The sequence below is a fragment of the Osmia bicornis genome, chromosome 2 (assembly GCF_907164935.1).
Source record: "Osmia bicornis bicornis chromosome 2, iOsmBic2.1, whole genome shotgun sequence".
NCBI classification, from domain to species: Eukaryota; Metazoa; Arthropoda; class Insecta; order Hymenoptera; family Megachilidae; genus Osmia; species Osmia bicornis.
In genome coordinates, this window is record NC_060217.1 from 11,629,342 (window position 1) to 11,648,925 (window position 19,584).

A 19,584-nucleotide genomic window follows, 5' to 3' on the forward strand; every position below is an offset into this window, starting at 1 on the left:
TGCCTCGCTGCTTCCCTCTCTTTCCCGGGTCATTTGCCACGTTCGTTAACGATTTTCCGAGGCTAAGACTTGCGAACACGAACCGTCTTGCCGCGACACGAAAACTACCCTTTGATCATCGCTAATAATAAGCCTGTGGTATCGATAGCTAATAATCCTCTCTAATCACGCGATAAATTCCACCACTGATCGCAATGCATTTACAACGATCATATAAATTCATCCTCGATCCAGATATGAAGAAAAGAAACGATGGCTGCAGTTCCATGTTTCACCGTCCGTAGAACCAAAATTAGGATGTCCCCTGATAGATCTCGACGGTCTCTAGAAGTCATTTTAATCCAGGATATACCTAAGTACATATCTGAACGTGAAATTAGGGGTTCCCATTTAAAAAAAACGTATTGACCTCCGAATAACCTTGAAAATGGATCCGAAGGTCAAATACAAATCCATTGATCCCTGCAACTTTTATCTCAAACATTTTTGCCGAATATGCTTATCTGAGAAGTTAACACCCCTGGACAGGTAGTTTTGGACACCCTGTATATATTATCATATTTTGGGGGCGGTGAAACACGATTATTCTGATTAGATCTTTAATAGAAAATAGACGTCAGTCCAAGATGATAATATAATAAAAAGAAAATTCGTTTAAAATCCTTGAAAATGTAAGTTCAAAATGCATAATTAGTACAGTAACGAGTGGTTCTTTAGAATTTACCATAGTCTTATAATTTCCACGTTTTATGCTCGAGACAGCTTAAATCGAAGTAAAACCTCGAAGTTGGACAGCAACGCCGAAGAAACTCGAGGATATAATTAAAATTTCTCTCTCTCTCTCTCTCTGTTTGTTCCTTTCTAATTTTGTCGCTGCACAACTAATCGCGCTTAATTACACGTTATACATATAATAAATCGTTCAATTTTCTGCTCTTATTCGAAGGACATGTTAGCAAGAACGTGTACCGTGACTGGTCTTACTCTCAGATCGATCATTAAATTTCAAGCGGAAATTAGAGAACGGATATTACGTGTTCAGAGAATATCTGTACATCAATTGATGAAAATATGCGACGCTAGTGCAGACGGATCGACGCCTAAAATGTAGGTCACACGGAATCATCCCGCGGACGTACCTTATATTTAAGGAGCCTCTATAAATAAAAAGGATACCGCGTGTGATGTCCTATTGGTAATGCTTGAAACTGCTGAAAATAACTGATGGATGGATGGATGGATGGCACAAAGCGATTGATCGAATCTGTTCACTCACCATATCAGATGCAGGATGAAGAGGAAAGCACCGGGCACGACAAGGTCGTCGCTGCCGACGCTCCACCGTCGTCGGAATACCACGATACCAGGCATCTCTTCTCATTCGTGTCGATTCTTCCATTCAATCGGCTAAAGTGTTCAGTCACGAGGTCGGCGAGAACTCGAGGCACCGGTTTTCCGTCCTCGAATCACCGGCTGACACGAACTTGCCCCTTGATCCGAAACCTCTTCGAGACGCGACACGATCGTCGGTTATATGATCGAGGTCGTCCTCGCGTTCCGCGGCCCGCATTTCCGTAACTCTTATCCACCCAACCGCGAGTCTTCTCCATCCTCTTCGCGAGCAAACTTTCCCTGGGAACCGCTGCCCGCGGTGCGTGTCCTTCCGCTATCTAAACACGGTATCGTATCCTTGCCGAGGCTCCGTGCATCGTGTTCGAAATGTATAATCGCGTCCACGAGTGTCTTTTGCGGTTACCTCATTCAATTTTTCGTCTGTCAGCGTTCACTGACTCACGAGTTATCTAACGACACTCGACATAAACGCGATTGTCCAGTTGCTCTGTCCATGGGCATCGCCTGATAACGCAACGATCTGAACGCGAGAGGAAGACGAATACCGCAATTAATATGATAAATCGTGTATGCAGTGTTGCTTTTATACGTATGTATGTATGTTTCTCTGCGGTCATTTCTGATAACTGTGCGGCACGATGGATTTCACAGGAAAATTGTCCACGATCCTTTTCGGAACAACGACTTGTTTATTTCCTTTCTATGAAACAGCTAAATAAATTATACAAATTTTTCAATCTCGTACCTATCTTCAAGGAAACGTTGATACTTTTTGACTAACAATTCACGATCAGATTTTCCTATATTTCTTCTTCTTTTGTTTTATTGCCGGAGATGAAATTAACGAATAGTTCATCCGTCATAAAGGACATTGTCTCCCGGATCCATTATAAATTACGGTCTCACAGTATTATTTGGCCACCCTCCGGAGAAGAATGAGCATTGTAGAACAATGAAAAGCAGAAACAAAATAAGACGAAGAAACCGTAATAATAAAAATTGCCCGGAAATGAACTCGAAACTGAATTTCAGAATTTTATTGAAAAAATAAAACGGAAAAATTATTCGTTTCGACTACTTGATATGTACGATTCGATTGAAACTCCCTAAAACTCTTCAAGGATCGTTGAAACTTTTAAGTAGTGAAACGCTTTCAAAATCATTTCTGAAAATATTCTTATCTGCAAGTTAAAAGTTTGCGGATCTCATCCACGAGGTGCGAAATATTGTTACCACAATGCCAGAAACTCGTTTAGGTAGCGTGAATGAAATCTAGCAAAGGAATTCTAAGATCTCAAAGAAAGACCTGACTGTTCGTCGCGAGTAAGCTTGAAAGGAAAAGGATGTAACTTTTCGATTAAGCGAATCGTAACTGCTTTAAAAGTAAAATTTGAAAGCAAAAGCCAAGCTTGAAGTGGGTAAATATTCCATATTTATTTAACGTAATGTTTTAAAACCAGTCTTAACAGCTAATTCCTCTCCACGTCTGAACTCCCAATCGATATTGATTAAATTATCAACGTCTCCCCAAATAGTGATACTTACTACTTACTCGAAGTACCGAGTCCTTAATGCTCACCACTTAACGCGTTTCATTCGATGGAAGGAATAACAAATTACCATTTGAATCAGTGCAAACGGTATCACTATTTTCGATGAAGTTCGCCTCACCGTTTGTGTCGGTCGCTGCGTACATCGAACCACTTTTCTGTCATGAAACTCGCTAACGAAACTAAAACAGTTAACACGTGTCAGGGTGTTTTACATCGGACACCTAGCAAGTAGTTTTATCGCATCGAACGACGACTCTTTCTGAGTACGTTCGGTCTTTCTATTACAAGTTTCCTTGAATTTCATCTCCTATGTTTCATCGGGTGTTACAGAATCTGGATGGGAATCGTACGGATGACTTTTCAGATACCTTTTGCAGAATTTAGACACTAAATAGCGAACTTTTCCAGTAATGCCGATCGGCCGGCGTTACCGTTCGCGATACCGCAACGCGTGTCTGTTCACTCCTATCATCATTCTTCCCTTTAAAAGAAATACCCACTGTTACGTAATCCTGTCAGAAGGTATATTTTATTCTCGGTGAAGGTGCACCACGTGCCGAAAAAAGCATCGCGTCGCGAGTAGGAATACATCGTAAATGAAAAACGCAAACGTTACGCGACCGTCGAGGTGAGCCACCTCGAGCGCGACTGAGCACCGAATTTAAGCCACCGTGCACCTTCCATGCTCCGTAGAGCGCTCAATTTATATTGATAGACGCGCGTGCGTCGCGACGCCTCCTGTGCGGTAGACGCTGCGTCGCTTCGTCGACGCTCCACCTCGTTCACGCGATAATCACGCGCATACCACCGACCAATCAGTCTTACACCTTTCAACTAAGCTATGATAGAAGACCTTTATTCTTTAATTCCTTGATTAAAATGTCATCTTTATACCGTTTTCTTTTAATTTAAAATTGTTTTATATACATAAATCAAGTAGTAATACTTGAAATCAAGTGATAATAATAAGTAAAAGTAAATATCGTGAAAGGTTTGTAATTATAATTCTAATAATTTTAAGAAAAAATAAATACTTTTTGTTTATTTAATAATTTTAGGACGAGTAAGTTTTAGAAAATTTGTTGCCTAAACAAAATATCTAATATTTATTGAAGATTTATTCTAAAAATATATTTCATTTATGTCAGTAACATCTGTTTAATGCTCGCCATTACTCTTTAAAGTATACTAATGGAAGTAACGTACAGTTTAGGTAACATATTATCAATCTTCTGTTACGTAATTATTTTAAATAATTACATAAATAATTAAAAATGCAGTTATGTACCTTTTAATATTGTAAAGATCTTAATATAAATTTAATATAATAATAAATTGATATTTTTCTTACTTTCGCACAGCCAGATTTACTGCAAATGGAATATTTGAACACCTTCCTTTAGTTTCGCGCCCGATCATAGTTTTTTATGTACCAATCGACAGTTTCTTGAATGGCTTGATTAAATGGTGTGAACTGAAAATCTGGTAAATATTTTCGCAACTTTGCGTTGCTTGCTGTCTTTTTATATTGTCCATCAGCTGCGGATGTATCGTATGTTAATTTTCCCTTGAAATTAAAGGCCTTTGAAATTGCTTCAGCTACTTGGGTTATTGTGACCTCTTGAGACTCGTCGACTATTTGTTGCAAAAAGAGAATTATTTAAAAACATTTAAAAATAACATGTTATATGAGCATTAATTAATTCTTTAATATACCTGACAATATAATTGGCTCTACAGAATTATACTCTCTCAACACCCATATTATTAACTTAGCTAAATCTAAACTGTAAATAAATTGCCTTAAAGGTTTTCCTGAACCTAATATAGTAAATGTTTTATCTTCTGTATTTCCTGAAAAAGGAAAAAAATGTATCAGCTTCTGAACTATACTATAAAATAATGAATAACTTATAAAAATGTTAATAATAATATATTATACCATCTTTTATTAAATCATAAAGTCTTCTCATTAAGCCTGGTATAACATGACTTGCTTGAAGATGAAAATTATCATTTGGACCAAATACATTGCATGGAATGATACTTGTATAGAATCTACCATATTGTTCATAATAACCCCTATTTGCTATGTCTATTAGACGCTTGGCATAACTATAGCCATAGTTTGATGGATGAGGTGGTCCATTATGAATCTAAAAAAGAAGGATAATGTGAGAAAATATAAAAGACAATGTTAAAATGTTATTATGTTACCATAGATTCATCGATAGGATATGTTGTTTTATCAGGAAATATACAGGTTGACAAACATGAAATAACTTTAACAACACCATTTTCATGAGCAGTTTGTAACACATTGTCATTCATCTGAAGATTGTTGCGCTAAAAATTTATAACATACACGTTAGTTCTTTCCATAATAATGTATTAATTACCTGGGATTAATTTTATTTACCAAGAAATCCAAATTATGTGACATGTTATGGAACAAACCTCCAACCATAGCTGCTAAATGAATCACATGTGTAGGCTTATGTTTCTCAAATAATTTTTTTGTACTTTCTTTATCGCTGAAAATATAACATCATGTTTTGATCTGGTTATATAAATAATCTGTTAACTATTAATAACAAAATAACAAATTACCATAAGTTTGCATCTTTAGAACCTACAAATATCCACCTTTCATTTTCATTTTTATCTATTTCAATAATATTTTGAATAGCTTTGCCAACTAATCCTGTCCCACCAGTTACAAGTATGATCTTCTTATTTTCAGACATGTTTCATAAAATCTAAACAAAAATAGAAATCTGTTAGATGTAAAAATCTTGTTGTGTATATATTTATATATATAATTAACCTATCCCTGTATGAAGAAACAACTGTTTCTAAGCTACAGATTTTATAGCGTTATTTTATGAGTCTTCAAACAGAGGTATAACAAGTAACAAATACTCAGAAACTTACATAAATATTAAAATATTTTATTGTATTATAAAATTCAACTTTTCACTTTGCTATGTTGTGTCGATAACATTTGATAAATTAAAATTCAAGCAGTGTCATCTAGTGGTTGGTTTGGTGTCATACAAAATAAGCACAATGACTACTCTGTAGTCAGTGATAGATACTACAAACTTCGGGGCAATTTAGCAGAGGGAGTAGTTCCTAAATCGAAATCGACTCGGTGGTTTTTAGCGCCTTGTTTTGACAATAACAACATTTGTATAAAATGTCTTGTTGTTCAGGAGATGATGATGATGAACAACGACCTGATCCAACACGTGTACGAAGATGCACAGATATTTTCTGGCTTTGCTGCTTCATAGCGTTCTGGTTTCTTATGGTGTGTATAGTTTTATGCATTAATTTCATATCTTAACAAACAAGTATCATAAATTATATATTTAAGATATAATATTTTTATATTAAATCCAATATAATTAACAGATGTATTATTTTGCAGATTTTAATAGCAGCTTTTGCTTTGGTTTATGGTAATCCTGTAAGACTCATAAATGGATATGATAGCTTTGGAAATACATGTGGAATGAAAAGTAATCCAAAATTTGGTAGTATGGAGCTTTCTGGACAAGATACTAGCGATAAACCGTTAGTATAATTAAGACTATTATTTAATCCATATATATTTTATAAAAATATATCAAAAACTTTTATCATCTCTATGATTTTAGATACTTGTTCTTTTTGGACATAAACAATGTTACCCAGTCTTTAAAAATTTGTGTAAAAAAGTGTCCAGACAGGACTATAACAACAATGAACGAAATATGTAAATTTTATGAAGAAACAGGATCACAGCTTTGTCATGATAAACCTGGAAATGACTTCAGTGCATGTAGTAATGGAAATAGAAAAAACAAAACAGGCTCCTGTCCTGAGTTGCCAGTATATAAGAGTATACCAGTTCTTAATCGTTGCATTCCTAAAGCTATTAAAGATGTAGGAGAAACTATCATTTCAAACTTGTATGGTCTAATTAATTCATGGGATGTTATTGAACAAATTTTAGGAGACTTATATAAAACATGGAGAGAAATTTTATCTCTGTCATTTCTAGCATTTGGTATGGTATATTCTTTTATTGTTTTTTTAACATTGCCCAAATATGATTTCATAATATGAAGCGAAATAAAAAATTTCTACATATTTTGTTTCAGTTTTGTCTCTTTTTATGATTGCTATATTTCACTTGTTGGCAAGTATAGTAACATGGATTGTAATGATTCTTGTTAGTGTATCAACTATTGGTAAGTTCTTTAAGAAAAAAAAAAATTATAATTATTATGTTATGTATATCTGTAGAATGTAGTATATAATATTATATAATGATTTTTATTGGGAATTATGTTATTCAGGTAAAATTAGAAGGAGAGATTATAGTATCTTTGCAAGACAGAAAACCCCCTTTGAAAAATACTTTGATAAAAGCACTTTAAACATCTACATTACCCGTATTATTAATAATAAATTACTGAAATATGAAATAAAAGTATTTTCCTACATGTAATAGAACTGATGGTATTGTCTGAAATACTGATTTAGATTAATGACTTAAAAAGTTGCAACTTCATTATAAACATTTTATAATGTATAAAAGAATTTGACCTGTAATTAAGTGAAACATAATTTACATCGAATTTTACAGCTGGTAGTACACTATTATGGTGGACATATATTGAAATTAAAAGAACTTTAGATAAAACTGATCCAAATCAGCTTCTAGAGGAATCTGTTAGAAATGAAAGAGCATTCTTAGCCTTTTCTATTATTGCAACAGTAATAACTGTAAGTAATGAATAGCTTATTATGAATTTTACTATTCATTCAAATTTGTGTTTAACACATAATTACAATATTGTGCAGGTCATTTTATTGTTCCTATTAACTATATTACGTAAACGTATTGCATTTATGGCAGCATTATTCAAAGAAAGTGCAAAATGTTTAGCTGAGTTACCAGGTCTATTTTTCCAACCTTTGTTGACGTTTGCAGCATTAATATTATTTTTTGCCTTTTGGGTTACTGTAATTCTTTGTCTTGCAACAGCTAGTAAGTACTCTAATTTTCTATTTAATAGTAAAATAGAAATAATAATTACATTTATATGACTACAAATTACAGATTATCCTGGAACTAAATCTGTACAAATGTACAAGAACCACATATTTGATCCCCTGAATTTGAGTTCAGTTGGAGAAAAGAGTGCATTTGTCGAAGAAAAGAAATTTGATTTTTCACTGCATTCTTTTAAAAGTAATATACTTATCATTTATTTTCCTTTTAACTTAGCGATTGTTACCTTTTGTTTTAAATATTTCAGCTTTCACCCTTGTAGAATATGTGGATTCAACTTGGGTGAAATATATGTGGTGGGTATATATTATAGGATTAATATGGACCTCTGAATTTATTGTTTCTTGTCAAGATATGGTTATAGCAGGAGCTGTTGCTCATTGGTATTTTAGGTATTAGTATAAAAAATTAGTTTTTAGATATGCACATAAAATAATAGATTTAGAATATTTATGTAATGTGTAATGTTTACTATTTCAGAGGAAAAGATGCTAGTACCTCTCCAGTATGCTCTGCTATAGGAAATTTAGTTATGTACCATTTAGGTTCTGTTGCTTGTGGCTCCTTTTTAATAACCCTTTTTAAATTACCCCGTTTAATTTTGACATACCTATATGCTAAGTATGTATATTATAAATATAATAATGATGTCCTAAAAAAGTTGCATTGCCTGAAAATGAAATGCTAAATCAAATCGAAGAATCCTATACCATCTTAAAAGCTGCGACACGAAACTTTTCCATTTGTTTTAGCATAAAGAATTTGCAATTTTCAGATAGTACAATTTTTTTGAACATCCCTCATGTATACACGCATGCACATATATACACATAAAATTTCTTCCAGTATAATTTACAACATATGTATTTCATAGATTTGAGAAAAGCAAAGAAACTTCTCCATGTGCTCAGTGTGGCCTAAAATGTTGTATATGCTGTTTCTATTGTTTAGAAAAATTTATTCGGTATATGAATCATAATGCATATACTGTTGTTGCCATTGAAGGAACACATTTTTGTAATGCAGCAAGAATTGTATGTTATATTTTAACATAAAAGATTTATTTTTATGAAATGTGATGTACAAAAAAAGAAAAGTTATATTTATTGTTATTTTAGGCGTTCACTACACTTGTTAGTAATGCCTTACAAATAGCTGTAATTAATGGAGTAGGAGATTTTATTCTCTTTTTGGGTAAATGTTTTGTGACAGCTGCTACTGGTAGTATTGGATTACTATTTATGAAACAAGATCCCAGATTATACTTTTACGCAGCTCCGATTTTTGTCACCTGCGTTTTCGCATTTTTCATTGCTCACAGTATTATTTCCCTTTATGAGGTACATATTGCATACAATTTTTACCGATGTAAATTATGTGCGTTATTTACTAACTGATGTATTTGATTTTAGACCGTAATTGATACCTTGTTTCTTTGCATCTGTGAAGACAAACAATTGCACGGTGAAAACGGAAAATGGCGCCAGTCTGCCTTAGCACAATTTGGATCTAGTAATAATGTAAATGGTCAGCAAGCACATGAATTAACACCAATGAACACATAAGTACAACAGTGTTAAAACACTGACTTCCTTTCCAACGTTTGTACACTTTTTATATACTTTTTTACGCATTTTACTACATTTGTTTTTTAATTAGAAATCATGCTTATATAATGGCTTAGATCAATATTGTTAACAAACTCTGTAAGATTTAAACGCTACTGCCATACATTCATATAAAATATTTTTCATTTTTAACATAGAATAACAACTGCAATTTTAACATTTTAAGGATTTTTATGTTTAATTAGTCCAATGAATTTTAAAACATGTACAAAAGTAATGATAATAATGTATCATATTATAGTTTAACATTATTATTTAAGTTTTTGAAAATCGATTTGAAAAATATAATAAATATAGTTTTAATATTTTTAAATATTTCATAGGATGCAATATTTGTATTTCATAATTTCTTTAATTACATTGTAAGTATATAGTACACTTAAATGAAGACTTCATAAAATTCCGACGTGTACAAAAGATAAAGTTTAATCATGTATTTTTTAAATTTTAGCTACATATATTTTTATAAAATAAAACCAGCCTAAGAAGTACTTAACTGCTTTTTGTAGAAAGAAAGATATTTCTTTTTAGTATTTTTTTCAGTATTTGAATTGTACAATTATAAGTGTATGCAACATAAATTACGAATTGCTAATCTCACAAGCATAATTGTATTTGTAATATTACATGTACTGTAATGACAACGATAAATAAAAATTTATTGTCCACGAAAAATTGAGAATTTTCATAAACATTATTATGTAACACCAAATTTTCTATTTTTTTATTCTCTTTTTAGAATTCGTTACTCCAATTTTTTTGTTTAAATGTTTCTTTTGTTTAAAACTTTTTTTTACTTTTTTTGTTTCACTGGTATTGTTTGACACTTCCATTTCTTTCTTCTTCAATTCTAATGCTTTTTCTAATGGATCACTTTGGAATATTTCATCCATTGGATTTAATGAATAAGATTCTTTTGGTTTATTAAGTTCTTTCGCTGTTTTCTGTTCTACCTTGTTTATATATTTACCTGCAGCTTTTTTCTTTATAGATTGTCGAAACTATAATTTAAAAAAAATCATATATTTTTTACAGTATATACAGTATTTTTAATTATAACACATATTGTTAATGCTAAAATAAAAATTAATTATTTCATACCTTAGCAGGAGAAATATAGTTTGGATTATCCCAAAGTACTTCTCCACCAAAACTGTTAGCAAATATTTTTATTGGATTTAATACAAATCTTGGGCCTATTTCAGCTAAACCACCATCTTCTGTCAAAATTTGAAAATTCCTAAACCATATCCTATTATCTAATACACTAAATGTATATACATGATCAAAAAATGGTTGACTTTTAGGATGATGATTAGGAACACCAAATATTTGAACAAGCAATTCTTTTAACAGGCTATAATGTGGTTTTGTATTAAAATTTTCATCAAATGATAATAAAGGCCGAGATCCTTTTAAACAGTTTCCAGTCATCTTTAATTCTCCCATAGTATAGACTGTAATGAACAAATTATTAAATTACTTGTATAACATTAGTTATGGTTTATTAAATTTTTGTAAAAAAAAAATAAAATACCTACTATTTTCAACAAGAAACTTTGCACAAGGTCCTGTAGGAATATTAGAAAACCACAAATATAGATCTTTTTTCCTTCTACCTTCAAATAATACTGTTTTATTACAATTTTTCATCTCACACATTTCATTAACTACTTGTAAGTTTTTAGTACGTTCCATTTTAGATTCGGTACGATGATGAGGCATAAGTGTTTTTATATCATCCATAAGATGACGATGTCTAAAACTGATTCCTCTGGTAGCAAATACTAACACTCTCTGTTTATTAATCCATTTTACCTAAACAATTAAATGAGATTAAATGAGAATTATATAATAGTTATTAGCAATACTCTGTTTCAATCTTACTTCAAAATATAGATTAATATCTATTAAGTACTTTTTCCATTAGGATAGAATAAAAATGTTTGTAACCTTCTTTGGTGGTGGTTCATCTGACATTCTTTTTGCTGGTAAAACCTTTGTTTCTGGTACATTTTCCTTGTTTGTACTTTCCGTTCTTTTACGTTTTAATTGCTTTTTGGCTGTCATAGTTAAACCGATAATAGTGCATAGATAAATACAATAACGATTTTTCAATTTAAGGTTAAGAATGCAATTTATAACACGTGTTGCTGAACCATGCTGAACACGTCTTAAATTTGTGCCTCGAAAACGAGCGCCATCTATACTTGCCGTTACCGTTACCACAGTCCATAACCATCCATACTGGTCTGCGAAAAGACCAGTTTTCGTTCTTTCATGCGCATCTTCGCCCTGATTGGTGATACTCCCACTCCCATACCCTTGCGCACAAAGTCGTTGAGGCTGAGGCGTCTCCACGCGGTGTATGAAGTGCATCGACGCGAAAACGTGCATCATTAGGAGTGTGTAACGGATAGTTACAGAATATTTTGTCGGAGTAGTATTTTTTTGCGTAGTGTATTTCTTTGTGTATTGAATTATTTTTTGTAAGTATTTCTTTTATCTTTTTTATCTCTTATTTTATTGTATTCATTTTATATTTCTTATTTTATTGTATTTATTTTTCGTTTAAAAGGTCTGGGAAATGGAGGAAGAAGTTCCTGGACCGTCTAATGCGTCTCCAACAAAGAGAAATCCATCGGGAAAGGTAAGCTCGCGTTATGAAGATATATAATTTTAATACATTTTTTAAATTTTCGGCATTTCGATACCATAAGTGCGAAATATTTCTTTTTTCTTTACATACAATATGTATATTTGAAATCATACTTTGTTCTTTTTGTAGTTCGTTGAATCTTCTCAGAAAATGATGATCGTAGATCTGTACAAAAGTCTCAAGGAGGAGCATCCAGAAATGAAGTACAGACCTCTCATACAATTACTGTCCAAACAGACTGGAATCGGGCAATTGACAATTTCCAAGACTGTGTCCGAGTATAAATCAACAGGAACCGTTAAATCTCCAAATAAGAAGAGACCGCGCATGAATGTTTTGGAGAAGACGTCCGAGGAGGACATAGTGGCCATAAGGAGGAAGGTGCATGAATTTTGGTTCCGGCGCGAAATTCCAAACGTGAGAAAAATTTTGGAAGCCGTGAACCAAGATCCCGAACTTCCAAGTTTCAGCGAATCGTCGTTATACCGGCTACTGAAACGAATAGAATTTAAATACATCATTCGCGCGCGTAATAGCGCGCTGATCGACAAAGAACATATTGTCGCCTGGAGGCAGCGGTACATACAGCAGATACAAAAATATCGTTCCGAAGGGCGCCCGTTATACTTCTTAGATGAAACGTGGGTTAACGCGGGAGATGTCAGGCGAAAACTTCGGGTCGACACTTCTATTACCTGCCCTGCAAACGCGGAACAAAAGACCCTGTCCAGGGACATACCGGCGCCCACCAACAAAGGAAAACAGCTAATAATAGGTCACGTCGGGTCATCGGATGGGTTTGTACCTGGAGCCCTCCTCTGTTTTGAGGCGAAGAAAAATTCTGCCGGCTACCACGACGAAATAAACAGCGACACATTTTTCGACTGGTTTCGCAGCATTTTGCCCATGCTACGAGATGGGGGGGTTATTGTTATGGACAGTGCTTCGTACCATAGTACGAAATTGGAGAAATATCCCAGCATGAGCTGGAAGAAAAATGATATTATCACGTGGCTAGTTGCTAAGGGGGAAAAGGTAGAACCACAGTATGTCAAAGCGCAGCTGGTACAATTATCGCGCAAGCTAAGGCGATATGAATACGTAATCGATGAGTACGCCAAGCAGCATGGACATACTGTGGTACGCCTTCCCCCTTACCACTGTGAGCTGAACCCCATCGAGTTAGCATGGGCAAAAATCAAAGAGTATGTAAGGACGCGAAACACAACATGCAAACTGTCTGATGTCCACACATTAGTACTCGAAGCCGTAGAAAATGTGTCCGCCGAGTCGTGGCAGAATTTTATTCGCCACGCAACAGAGGAGGAAAACAGGTTCTGCCAACTGGACTACATTACAGATAGTATTCTGGACGAAAGTGGTGAGTGGGTGGACCAATCCGATGACTCCGACAGTGACATCGATTTTTAAATATCCTTTTTTGTATGTAAATATTTTGTAAATAGTACATTTTCTTGTAAATATCATGTAAATAGCGCATCAATGTACATTTTCTTGTAAATATCATGTAAATGGCGCATCAATGTATATATGGACATTTTTGTGTAATATTTATTAAACATACACATACTGAACGTGTGCAGACGCGCACGGTTTTTTACTCACGTGTGTTATTCTGTATTCTTCCTATTCAACCGTACTATTGTTTCACCCCGTATGGGAAGTGATTAGCGGAGTGAGAGTTTCGAGACCCGCAGGGCATCACTGGCTTCAGCCATAGTAAAAATATATCATTTTTAAATATTCAAACACAAATTAAGTTAATTAATTGTCATTTAAACAATTTATAAATTCGATAAGTTAATTTTTAATTTAATCATATATTGTATTTGATACCAAGGTCAGAATTTTGTTAAAAGTAAACAAAGTAACAGATCAAATTTAAGATTTATTTTGACTTATACACTTTTTAGGAAATTATACAATATTGTTAGTTGTCATATCTCAATTAATATAAATTATAAATGTAGATGTACTGAAAAATTTTAATATAGTATTAATAAGATAGTAAGTAATAGTTTTATTAGAAAATTCTAGTGAATTTGATAAGATTTGACATCAGAGAAATTACAGACACATACATTGATTAAAATAAAATGTTACCGAGTATCTGGGTATAGTTATTATTTTTCAACACTGTTACAATCGTTATAATAACATCTAATGCATATTAGAATTAACTAAAATAACCATTGCATTATAGAAAAAAAAGAAGAGTTGCCCATTCATTGCATTATAGACTCTTGAACATCTACAGTGGAACCTATGCTAGGATCATTCGAGCAGCCTCCATACATAAACATTTTTGGTATATCTTGACCATAATAAATCTTTGCATTGCGTGCAAGTGCTTCATATTTTTTTAGTTCTAAAAATTCTTTAGTGAGAAGTAATTTATTTGATTCTGCCTGCATTTTCATTTGATAATAATTAGCATCAGAATGACTCTTTTGTCTTGCCAAATGCATCTCATCTTCAATAGATGCTATTTGTTGTAGAGATTCTTTTTCCATAATTTTCTGAATGAACTGAATCTTTGCTACCTGTGCTTCTTTCTCTGCTTCAATAACAGCTTTCTTCCTATCAGTTTCTGCATCTTTCTCTACTACTTTCTGATGTTGCGTAGATATTAATAGCTTTGTTTTCTCTCCTTCCCTGTAATAATATAATCTCATCAGTACTAGTACTAAATTAATTAACAGTAGTGAACTTAGATTTATACTTACATTAATTCATAATTTTTTCTAATAGTTTCTGGAATTTTAGGCTTGGTAACTCTAACTGCATGTATGCTTAAACCAGGTGCTAAGTCATTCAAGTCTTTTTGAAGAGCAGTTTTTAAGTTTTCATCTATTTGATCAAACAGATCTATGTAAACTTCATGCAATGTGTGCACAGAACAAAATTGATTTAATTCATGATGGATCTTATTAAATATTAATGTTTGATCATAATCTGCTGTGAAATTTCTCACCATATTATAAACTATACAAACAGAAAAGTATGTTGATAAATAATGAGATAATTCATTAATTGGTTATATAAATAACTGATAAGATTCTTACCACTATTTGCATCTAATACATTTACAACTTCTATACGATCAAAATAGATCATCACACCACCGCTAGTACCGCATGGTACATTCTTTACCTCATCTGTTTGTAACGTGACTTGAACTGAACGATATGTGGTCAATAAAGGTATCATCATATGAAATCCAGGATTACTTACTTGGGGTAGCAGTGCACCACCCTATGTTACATAATTAATATGTATATATTTTTACAAATTTTTATCATTTTACACTCAAGAGTGAACATACTCACCCTAAAATAAACACCAACATGACCTTCCTCTATACGGTGTAAAGAAAAGTTGAAGACTATTGCTAAGCAGATGAAAAAGCATATCCCAATTATACTTTGATCAAACATAATGCTTGTGTGCTAAAATGAACAAAAAAATTAGATTTATAAAATGACAAAATTAATATATATCACTTCTTTCATACATCTACATATTTATTTGAATAAATTACAATTGATGAATTCAATGCAATACGCGTTAACAAGTTTGTACAATTTTATTGATAAAATAGCAATAACTCATTTTCTTAGTTTATTCATGTTGGTATCATGGAGGTTATATTACAAAATTTCATAGTCAAAACATTACCTGTTTTTTTTACAGAAGTAAAATACTGTGTAAGAAATAATAAATTTGCAAATTTAGTTTCTTAAATAACAAAATTTCGTTATTTCCATATTTTTAAACTTCACTATTTATGCTTCAACCGGCTGCCATAGTGGTTTAGGTCACAGTCAGTCTGAGTCAGTCACAGTGTATTGGATTCGACCGTAAATTAGATAGTTTAACAACTTTATACAAAAAAGTAATAAAAGAAAGTTTACATTTTTATTAAAACTATATTTTTATATATAAATTACATATATGCCGCAATATTTTTACAGATAATTACAGATTTGTCATTATTGAGATACAGCAGTAGTCCACAAAAGAAGGGGAGAATTTAAATTACAAAATCGGATAATAACGGATTTCTGAATAACATTAGATAAGTCTAAGATTATCAACAAATTATTTAAATAAATTAATAGTTTCAATGAATTAATGAACAAATAAAGAAGGTAATTTCTGCAAAAATCATTATTATTACTATTGTATATAGAAACAAATATTTTCTTGACACGCTTATTTAAGCGTTTCATGTTCATTTATTCTTAGCAGATTTATTTCTTTGCGGTTTCTTTTTATCATGGCTACATTTCTGATCAGCTATTGTAATCGTTTTAACGTCGGCTATATTTTGATTTAGTGCTTTCAATTCTTGCAGAGCTCGTTTAGCTAATTTCCCTTCGGGTGTGTCCACTGGTTCCAAAAGGAGCATCATTAAGGACTTCTTTAAAAGACTTCCGGCTTCTTCAAGGCGCGAGGCCAGTTCCGCTGAAGAAATTTCCCGCGCAGAGTATGCGCGGTTTGCAAGTAGTACCAGTGGTAAATGCATTTCGTACAACATTATTCCTAAAATTTTAAGAATAAAAATGAAAATTAAATTTTTCAGAAGATGGAGGTACTTAGGAAAACAGATTGTAGATTCTGATGAGAATTAATAAAAAACGCCTAATAACAATCGGTAATCTATACCGCAGTTCATCAGAGTCCATAACTGCGTAAAGACCAATTTTCGTTCTTCGCGCATCTCCAGTACGCATCTTCGCCCTGATTGGCGATACTCCCGAACGAAGTGGAAAGCGATTAGCAGAGAGCTCGCTGCGTTCCCCCACCATCTTCCAACCTGCGCGTCGCAGTAATGGACTCTGGTGAACTGCGGCATACGTATCTATTCAGCCGCGTTATCAGTTACTCACACTAATACTACGATAAATTTTATTTGCTTTCAGAATATTGGGTTTACCTTTCAACCGAGATATCCCTGGTTCTACTATCTCCAACACATTATACATTTCTCTACAAGCATCCAACATTCGTTGCATAATTTCTTTCTGTGGATTTGGAGTTGCCACTTCTTTCCTATACGCGGCTAGTAACTTCTGCTTCAAGGATAGCATTAGAAAATGATTTGGATGAAGTGATCCCAATAATTTTTTCGTTAATGCTTCCATTCCCTATAATATGATTATCAAAGAAATATCAATTTTTAAAAATTTTGATATAATCTTCAAACTGTTGATCATATACAAACTTTGATATCATAATCATCCATATCATCAATCAGTGTTCTAGATATATTAACAGTGGCTCTTACAAGGCGACCACCGATACATCGTCTGCATTTGTCGCATTGCCATGCTGTACCTTTTTCGTACGGGTATCTCGTCAATGGATTTTGTATTCCCATGTATCCTTTCCTGCATCGTGGACATAGAATACTACTCATATGGGATCCCATTTCGTAGGGATCGCTACATAATGAGCATTCACATTCGAAATACTTCCCTCCTCGCAAGTGATCTCTTCTACCTACTGTTCCCTAATAATGAATATATCAATCAGTATTTTTATACAATTACAGGATATTACTTTTCATAAATTCGAAGATTTCAATTGTAAAAGATTAACATTTCCGTTACAAGGGCACTACGAGAACCGTGGACATTCGCTGAGAGAATTAAATAAATAAAAATAACATCAAAATCGTCAAAAAACAGAAAATTCACAAACCAAAAGGGACGATGTGTAATTAAAAAGAATCGCTCCGTCTTCTTTAATCGGTAAACTAGCATACACAGTAAGCTGAAAATCATCGTCCACAGTCAGATGAGTGTTTCCTCTGCAATCATGAGCCATGAAGGAGGCTGCTACATATAAACCTCGCAAAAGAAGCCCATCCAAACCTCCCGGAGATCTTAGCTCGAAAGTATTCACGTCTAAAATTCCGCACATCTGTTGCAGATGGTCCGGGATAGATGCATCATCTTCAGGAATCAAGTGGAGTGCTTTCATTACCTATTTATAACATAGATGTTTTCATTACTGAACATTGTTAAACTTTTTCTTCGCTTTTTTTTACCTACATACGTTTATAACATTGATTTCTCTGTCTCTCCATACAGATGTGTTTCTCCTTTCATCTATATGAGCTTCCATGGTTTCAACTCTTTTCCATATTTCTGGATCTGTTTGATTTAGGAACCATAGTCTTAAAGGCAATAATATACCAATGATTTCTCCTATGTTATCTGATGATAGCTTTTTATTATTTTTAAACGTGTCACATTCGTAAGGTGTATGATGCTTCGACTGTTCCTAAATTTATAAATTGTAGTTAACAATGTTAATTTGTAATTCTAATTTTAAATTCGAACGAAAGGTACGATTTATTTTCGAAATTTATTACCTCGCAACCAGGGCCGCACAAAGGTGCGACATTGCATTTGGAGCAAAGGTATTGTGTTCCTTTCTTGATTTTAGGCAAAAAACGCAGACACGCGAAACACACATAATCATTGCTGGATGTTATTGGTCCAACCGCGACTGGTTTTTCTCGAAGGATCACTTCACCTGCTTGCAAATTTTTTGCTGCCTGCAAATATCTTTCAAAATGTGATAAGATAGGTGATGCACATCAAAACACATTTTACAATATAGAATAATAGGTAACACTTTATTTTAAAAATCATTGCTTTAATATTCATTGAAGACTTGTTCCAACTACATGGATTACAATCTTTTAAATATATTAATTTGCAATTGTATTGAAGTGTGATTTAAAGATTTATTATTTTTTTTAAGATTGCGATTCGATGATTGTACCTGCCAAATTTTTCTGAACGAGCAACTTTATACTTTAACGTAGATGTTGCACTAGTTTTCGGCTTCTCTTCCATAATCATATTTAACTGGAACTCTTCCCGAGTAAAATCAAATTACAATTAAACGATACTATAGTTATTTAGATTCGTGGGAGCCTCGTTGTATCGTGTATTTTATACAGTTTGTAACTGACACCGAAATACAGGAAGTTGTAGCGGGAGTCTCTCTTTGGTACTCTCGATACGTTGTATTATTAGAAGTCAGTGTAGCGCGTGCTCGCTACAAAATAATGCGTGGGCATTGTATTAGAAAATACAATGTTACGTGTTTCTTTAACATGTTCATTAATTATAACATCCTGTCTATCAAACTGTTCCCTTCGATTTTGATGAAGTAAGTAAACTAAAATTTCATTATTTTAAACTTCAAAAAATGTGAAAAATGGGGATTTTGAAGCGAAATAGGAAGATGGAATATTTGTTAATTGAATACATATGTATAGGTAAG

At 33.1% G+C, this 19,584-nt stretch overlaps 7 protein-coding genes and 1 long non-coding RNA gene across 22 annotated transcripts in view; 3 read left to right on the forward strand and 5 right to left on the reverse strand.

Moving 5' to 3' along the window:
* The window catches only part of LOC114871427 (diacylglycerol lipase-alpha), a 46,543-nt gene extending 43,524 nt beyond the window's left edge, over nucleotides 1–3,019 (reverse strand). For 2 of the 12 annotated variants that reach the window (XM_029177300.2, XM_046290210.1), the window contains exon 1: nucleotides 1,277–2,664. In XM_029177300.2, the coding sequence (XP_029033133.1) occupies nucleotides 1,277–1,371 (95 nt within the window). In that variant the 5' untranslated portion in view covers nucleotides 1,372–2,664. Of the gene's footprint in view, nucleotides 1–1,276; nucleotides 2,665–2,898 lie in introns of those variants that run through there. The other 10 variants (XM_029177295.2, XM_029177294.2, XM_029177291.2 and 7 more) reach the window with 10 other exon arrangements.
* On the reverse strand, nucleotides 2,763–5,941 carry LOC114871430 (probable GDP-L-fucose synthase). 3 transcript variants are annotated; one of them, XM_029177302.2, is made up of 8 exons: nucleotides 5,841–5,941; nucleotides 5,517–5,665; nucleotides 5,326–5,440; nucleotides 5,124–5,252; nucleotides 4,849–5,062; nucleotides 4,623–4,760; nucleotides 4,258–4,541; nucleotides 2,763–3,085 (listed from the first exon to the last, which is right to left on the reverse strand). In XM_029177302.2, the coding sequence occupies exons 2-7, from the start codon at nucleotides 5,651–5,653 to the stop codon at nucleotides 4,306–4,308; spliced, it is 969 nt and encodes a 322-aa protein (XP_029033135.1). In that variant the 5' UTR covers nucleotides 5,654–5,665; nucleotides 5,841–5,941; the 3' UTR covers nucleotides 2,763–3,085; nucleotides 4,258–4,305. The 3 variants fall into 3 exon arrangements, with proteins under 3 accessions (XP_029033135.1, XP_029033137.1, XP_046146167.1); XM_029177304.2 differs by lacking the exon at nucleotides 2,763–3,085 and adding an exon at nucleotides 3,096–3,387; XM_046290211.1 differs by lacking the exon at nucleotides 2,763–3,085 and having other exon boundaries at nucleotides 4,007–4,541.
* A 60-nt stretch (nucleotides 5,942–6,001) lies between these two features.
* On the forward strand, nucleotides 6,002–10,234 carry LOC114871429 (choline transporter-like 1). Its single transcript, XM_029177301.2, has 12 exons — nucleotides 6,002–6,219; nucleotides 6,340–6,485; nucleotides 6,569–6,960; nucleotides 7,055–7,144; nucleotides 7,543–7,682; nucleotides 7,761–7,947; nucleotides 8,020–8,151; nucleotides 8,219–8,363; nucleotides 8,452–8,592; nucleotides 8,846–9,005; nucleotides 9,090–9,311; nucleotides 9,384–10,234. The coding sequence occupies exons 1-12, from the start codon at nucleotides 6,106–6,108 to the stop codon at nucleotides 9,534–9,536; spliced, it is 2,022 nt and encodes a 673-aa protein (XP_029033134.1). The 5' UTR covers nucleotides 6,002–6,105; the 3' UTR covers nucleotides 9,537–10,234.
* LOC114871449 (ribosome biogenesis protein BRX1 homolog) lies at nucleotides 10,000–11,850 on the reverse strand. Its single transcript, XM_029177361.2, has 4 exons — nucleotides 11,553–11,850; nucleotides 11,141–11,417; nucleotides 10,701–11,056; nucleotides 10,000–10,600 (listed from the first exon to the last, which is right to left on the reverse strand). The coding sequence occupies exons 1-4, from the start codon at nucleotides 11,667–11,669 to the stop codon at nucleotides 10,316–10,318; spliced, it is 1,035 nt and encodes a 344-aa protein (XP_029033194.1). The 5' UTR covers nucleotides 11,670–11,850; the 3' UTR covers nucleotides 10,000–10,315.
* Nucleotides 11,851–11,979: 129 nt separating this feature from the next.
* On the forward strand, nucleotides 11,980–13,879 carry LOC114871473. Its single transcript, XM_029177413.2, has 3 exons — nucleotides 11,980–12,088; nucleotides 12,178–12,249; nucleotides 12,388–13,879. The coding sequence occupies exons 2-3, from the start codon at nucleotides 12,187–12,189 to the stop codon at nucleotides 13,687–13,689; spliced, it is 1,365 nt and encodes a 454-aa protein (XP_029033246.2). The 5' UTR covers nucleotides 11,980–12,088; nucleotides 12,178–12,186; the 3' UTR covers nucleotides 13,690–13,879.
* Nucleotides 13,880–14,147: 268 nt separating this feature from the next.
* Nucleotides 14,148–16,109, reverse strand: LOC114871474 (erlin-1-like). 2 transcript variants are annotated; one of them, XM_029177414.2, is made up of 5 exons: nucleotides 15,958–16,109; nucleotides 15,609–15,728; nucleotides 15,345–15,534; nucleotides 15,006–15,264; nucleotides 14,148–14,934 (listed from the first exon to the last, which is right to left on the reverse strand). In XM_029177414.2, the coding sequence occupies exons 2-5, from the start codon at nucleotides 15,714–15,716 to the stop codon at nucleotides 14,505–14,507; spliced, it is 987 nt and encodes a 328-aa protein (XP_029033247.1). In that variant the 5' UTR covers nucleotides 15,717–15,728; nucleotides 15,958–16,109; the 3' UTR covers nucleotides 14,148–14,504. The 2 variants fall into 2 exon arrangements, with proteins under 2 accessions (XP_029033247.1, XP_029033248.1); XM_029177415.2 differs by lacking the exon at nucleotides 15,958–16,109 and adding an exon at nucleotides 15,821–15,901.
* Nucleotides 16,110–16,442: 333 nt separating this feature from the next.
* Nucleotides 16,443–19,582, reverse strand: LOC114871472 (SET domain-containing protein SmydA-8-like). Its single transcript, XM_029177412.2, has 7 exons — nucleotides 19,078–19,582; nucleotides 18,662–18,857; nucleotides 18,343–18,570; nucleotides 17,986–18,270; nucleotides 17,507–17,794; nucleotides 17,219–17,429; nucleotides 16,443–16,824 (listed from the first exon to the last, which is right to left on the reverse strand). Exons 1-7 carry the CDS (start codon nucleotides 19,155–19,157, stop codon nucleotides 16,514–16,516), a joined length of 1,599 nt encoding a protein of 532 aa, XP_029033245.2. The 5' UTR covers nucleotides 19,158–19,582; the 3' UTR covers nucleotides 16,443–16,513.
* LOC123989296 lies at nucleotides 16,705–17,289 on the forward strand. The gene is made up of 3 exons (XR_006830543.1): nucleotides 16,705–16,797; nucleotides 16,865–16,936; nucleotides 17,205–17,289. It is a non-coding gene; the product is annotated as an uncharacterized LOC123989296 (long non-coding RNA).
* Nucleotides 19,583–19,584: the final 2 nt, after the last annotated feature.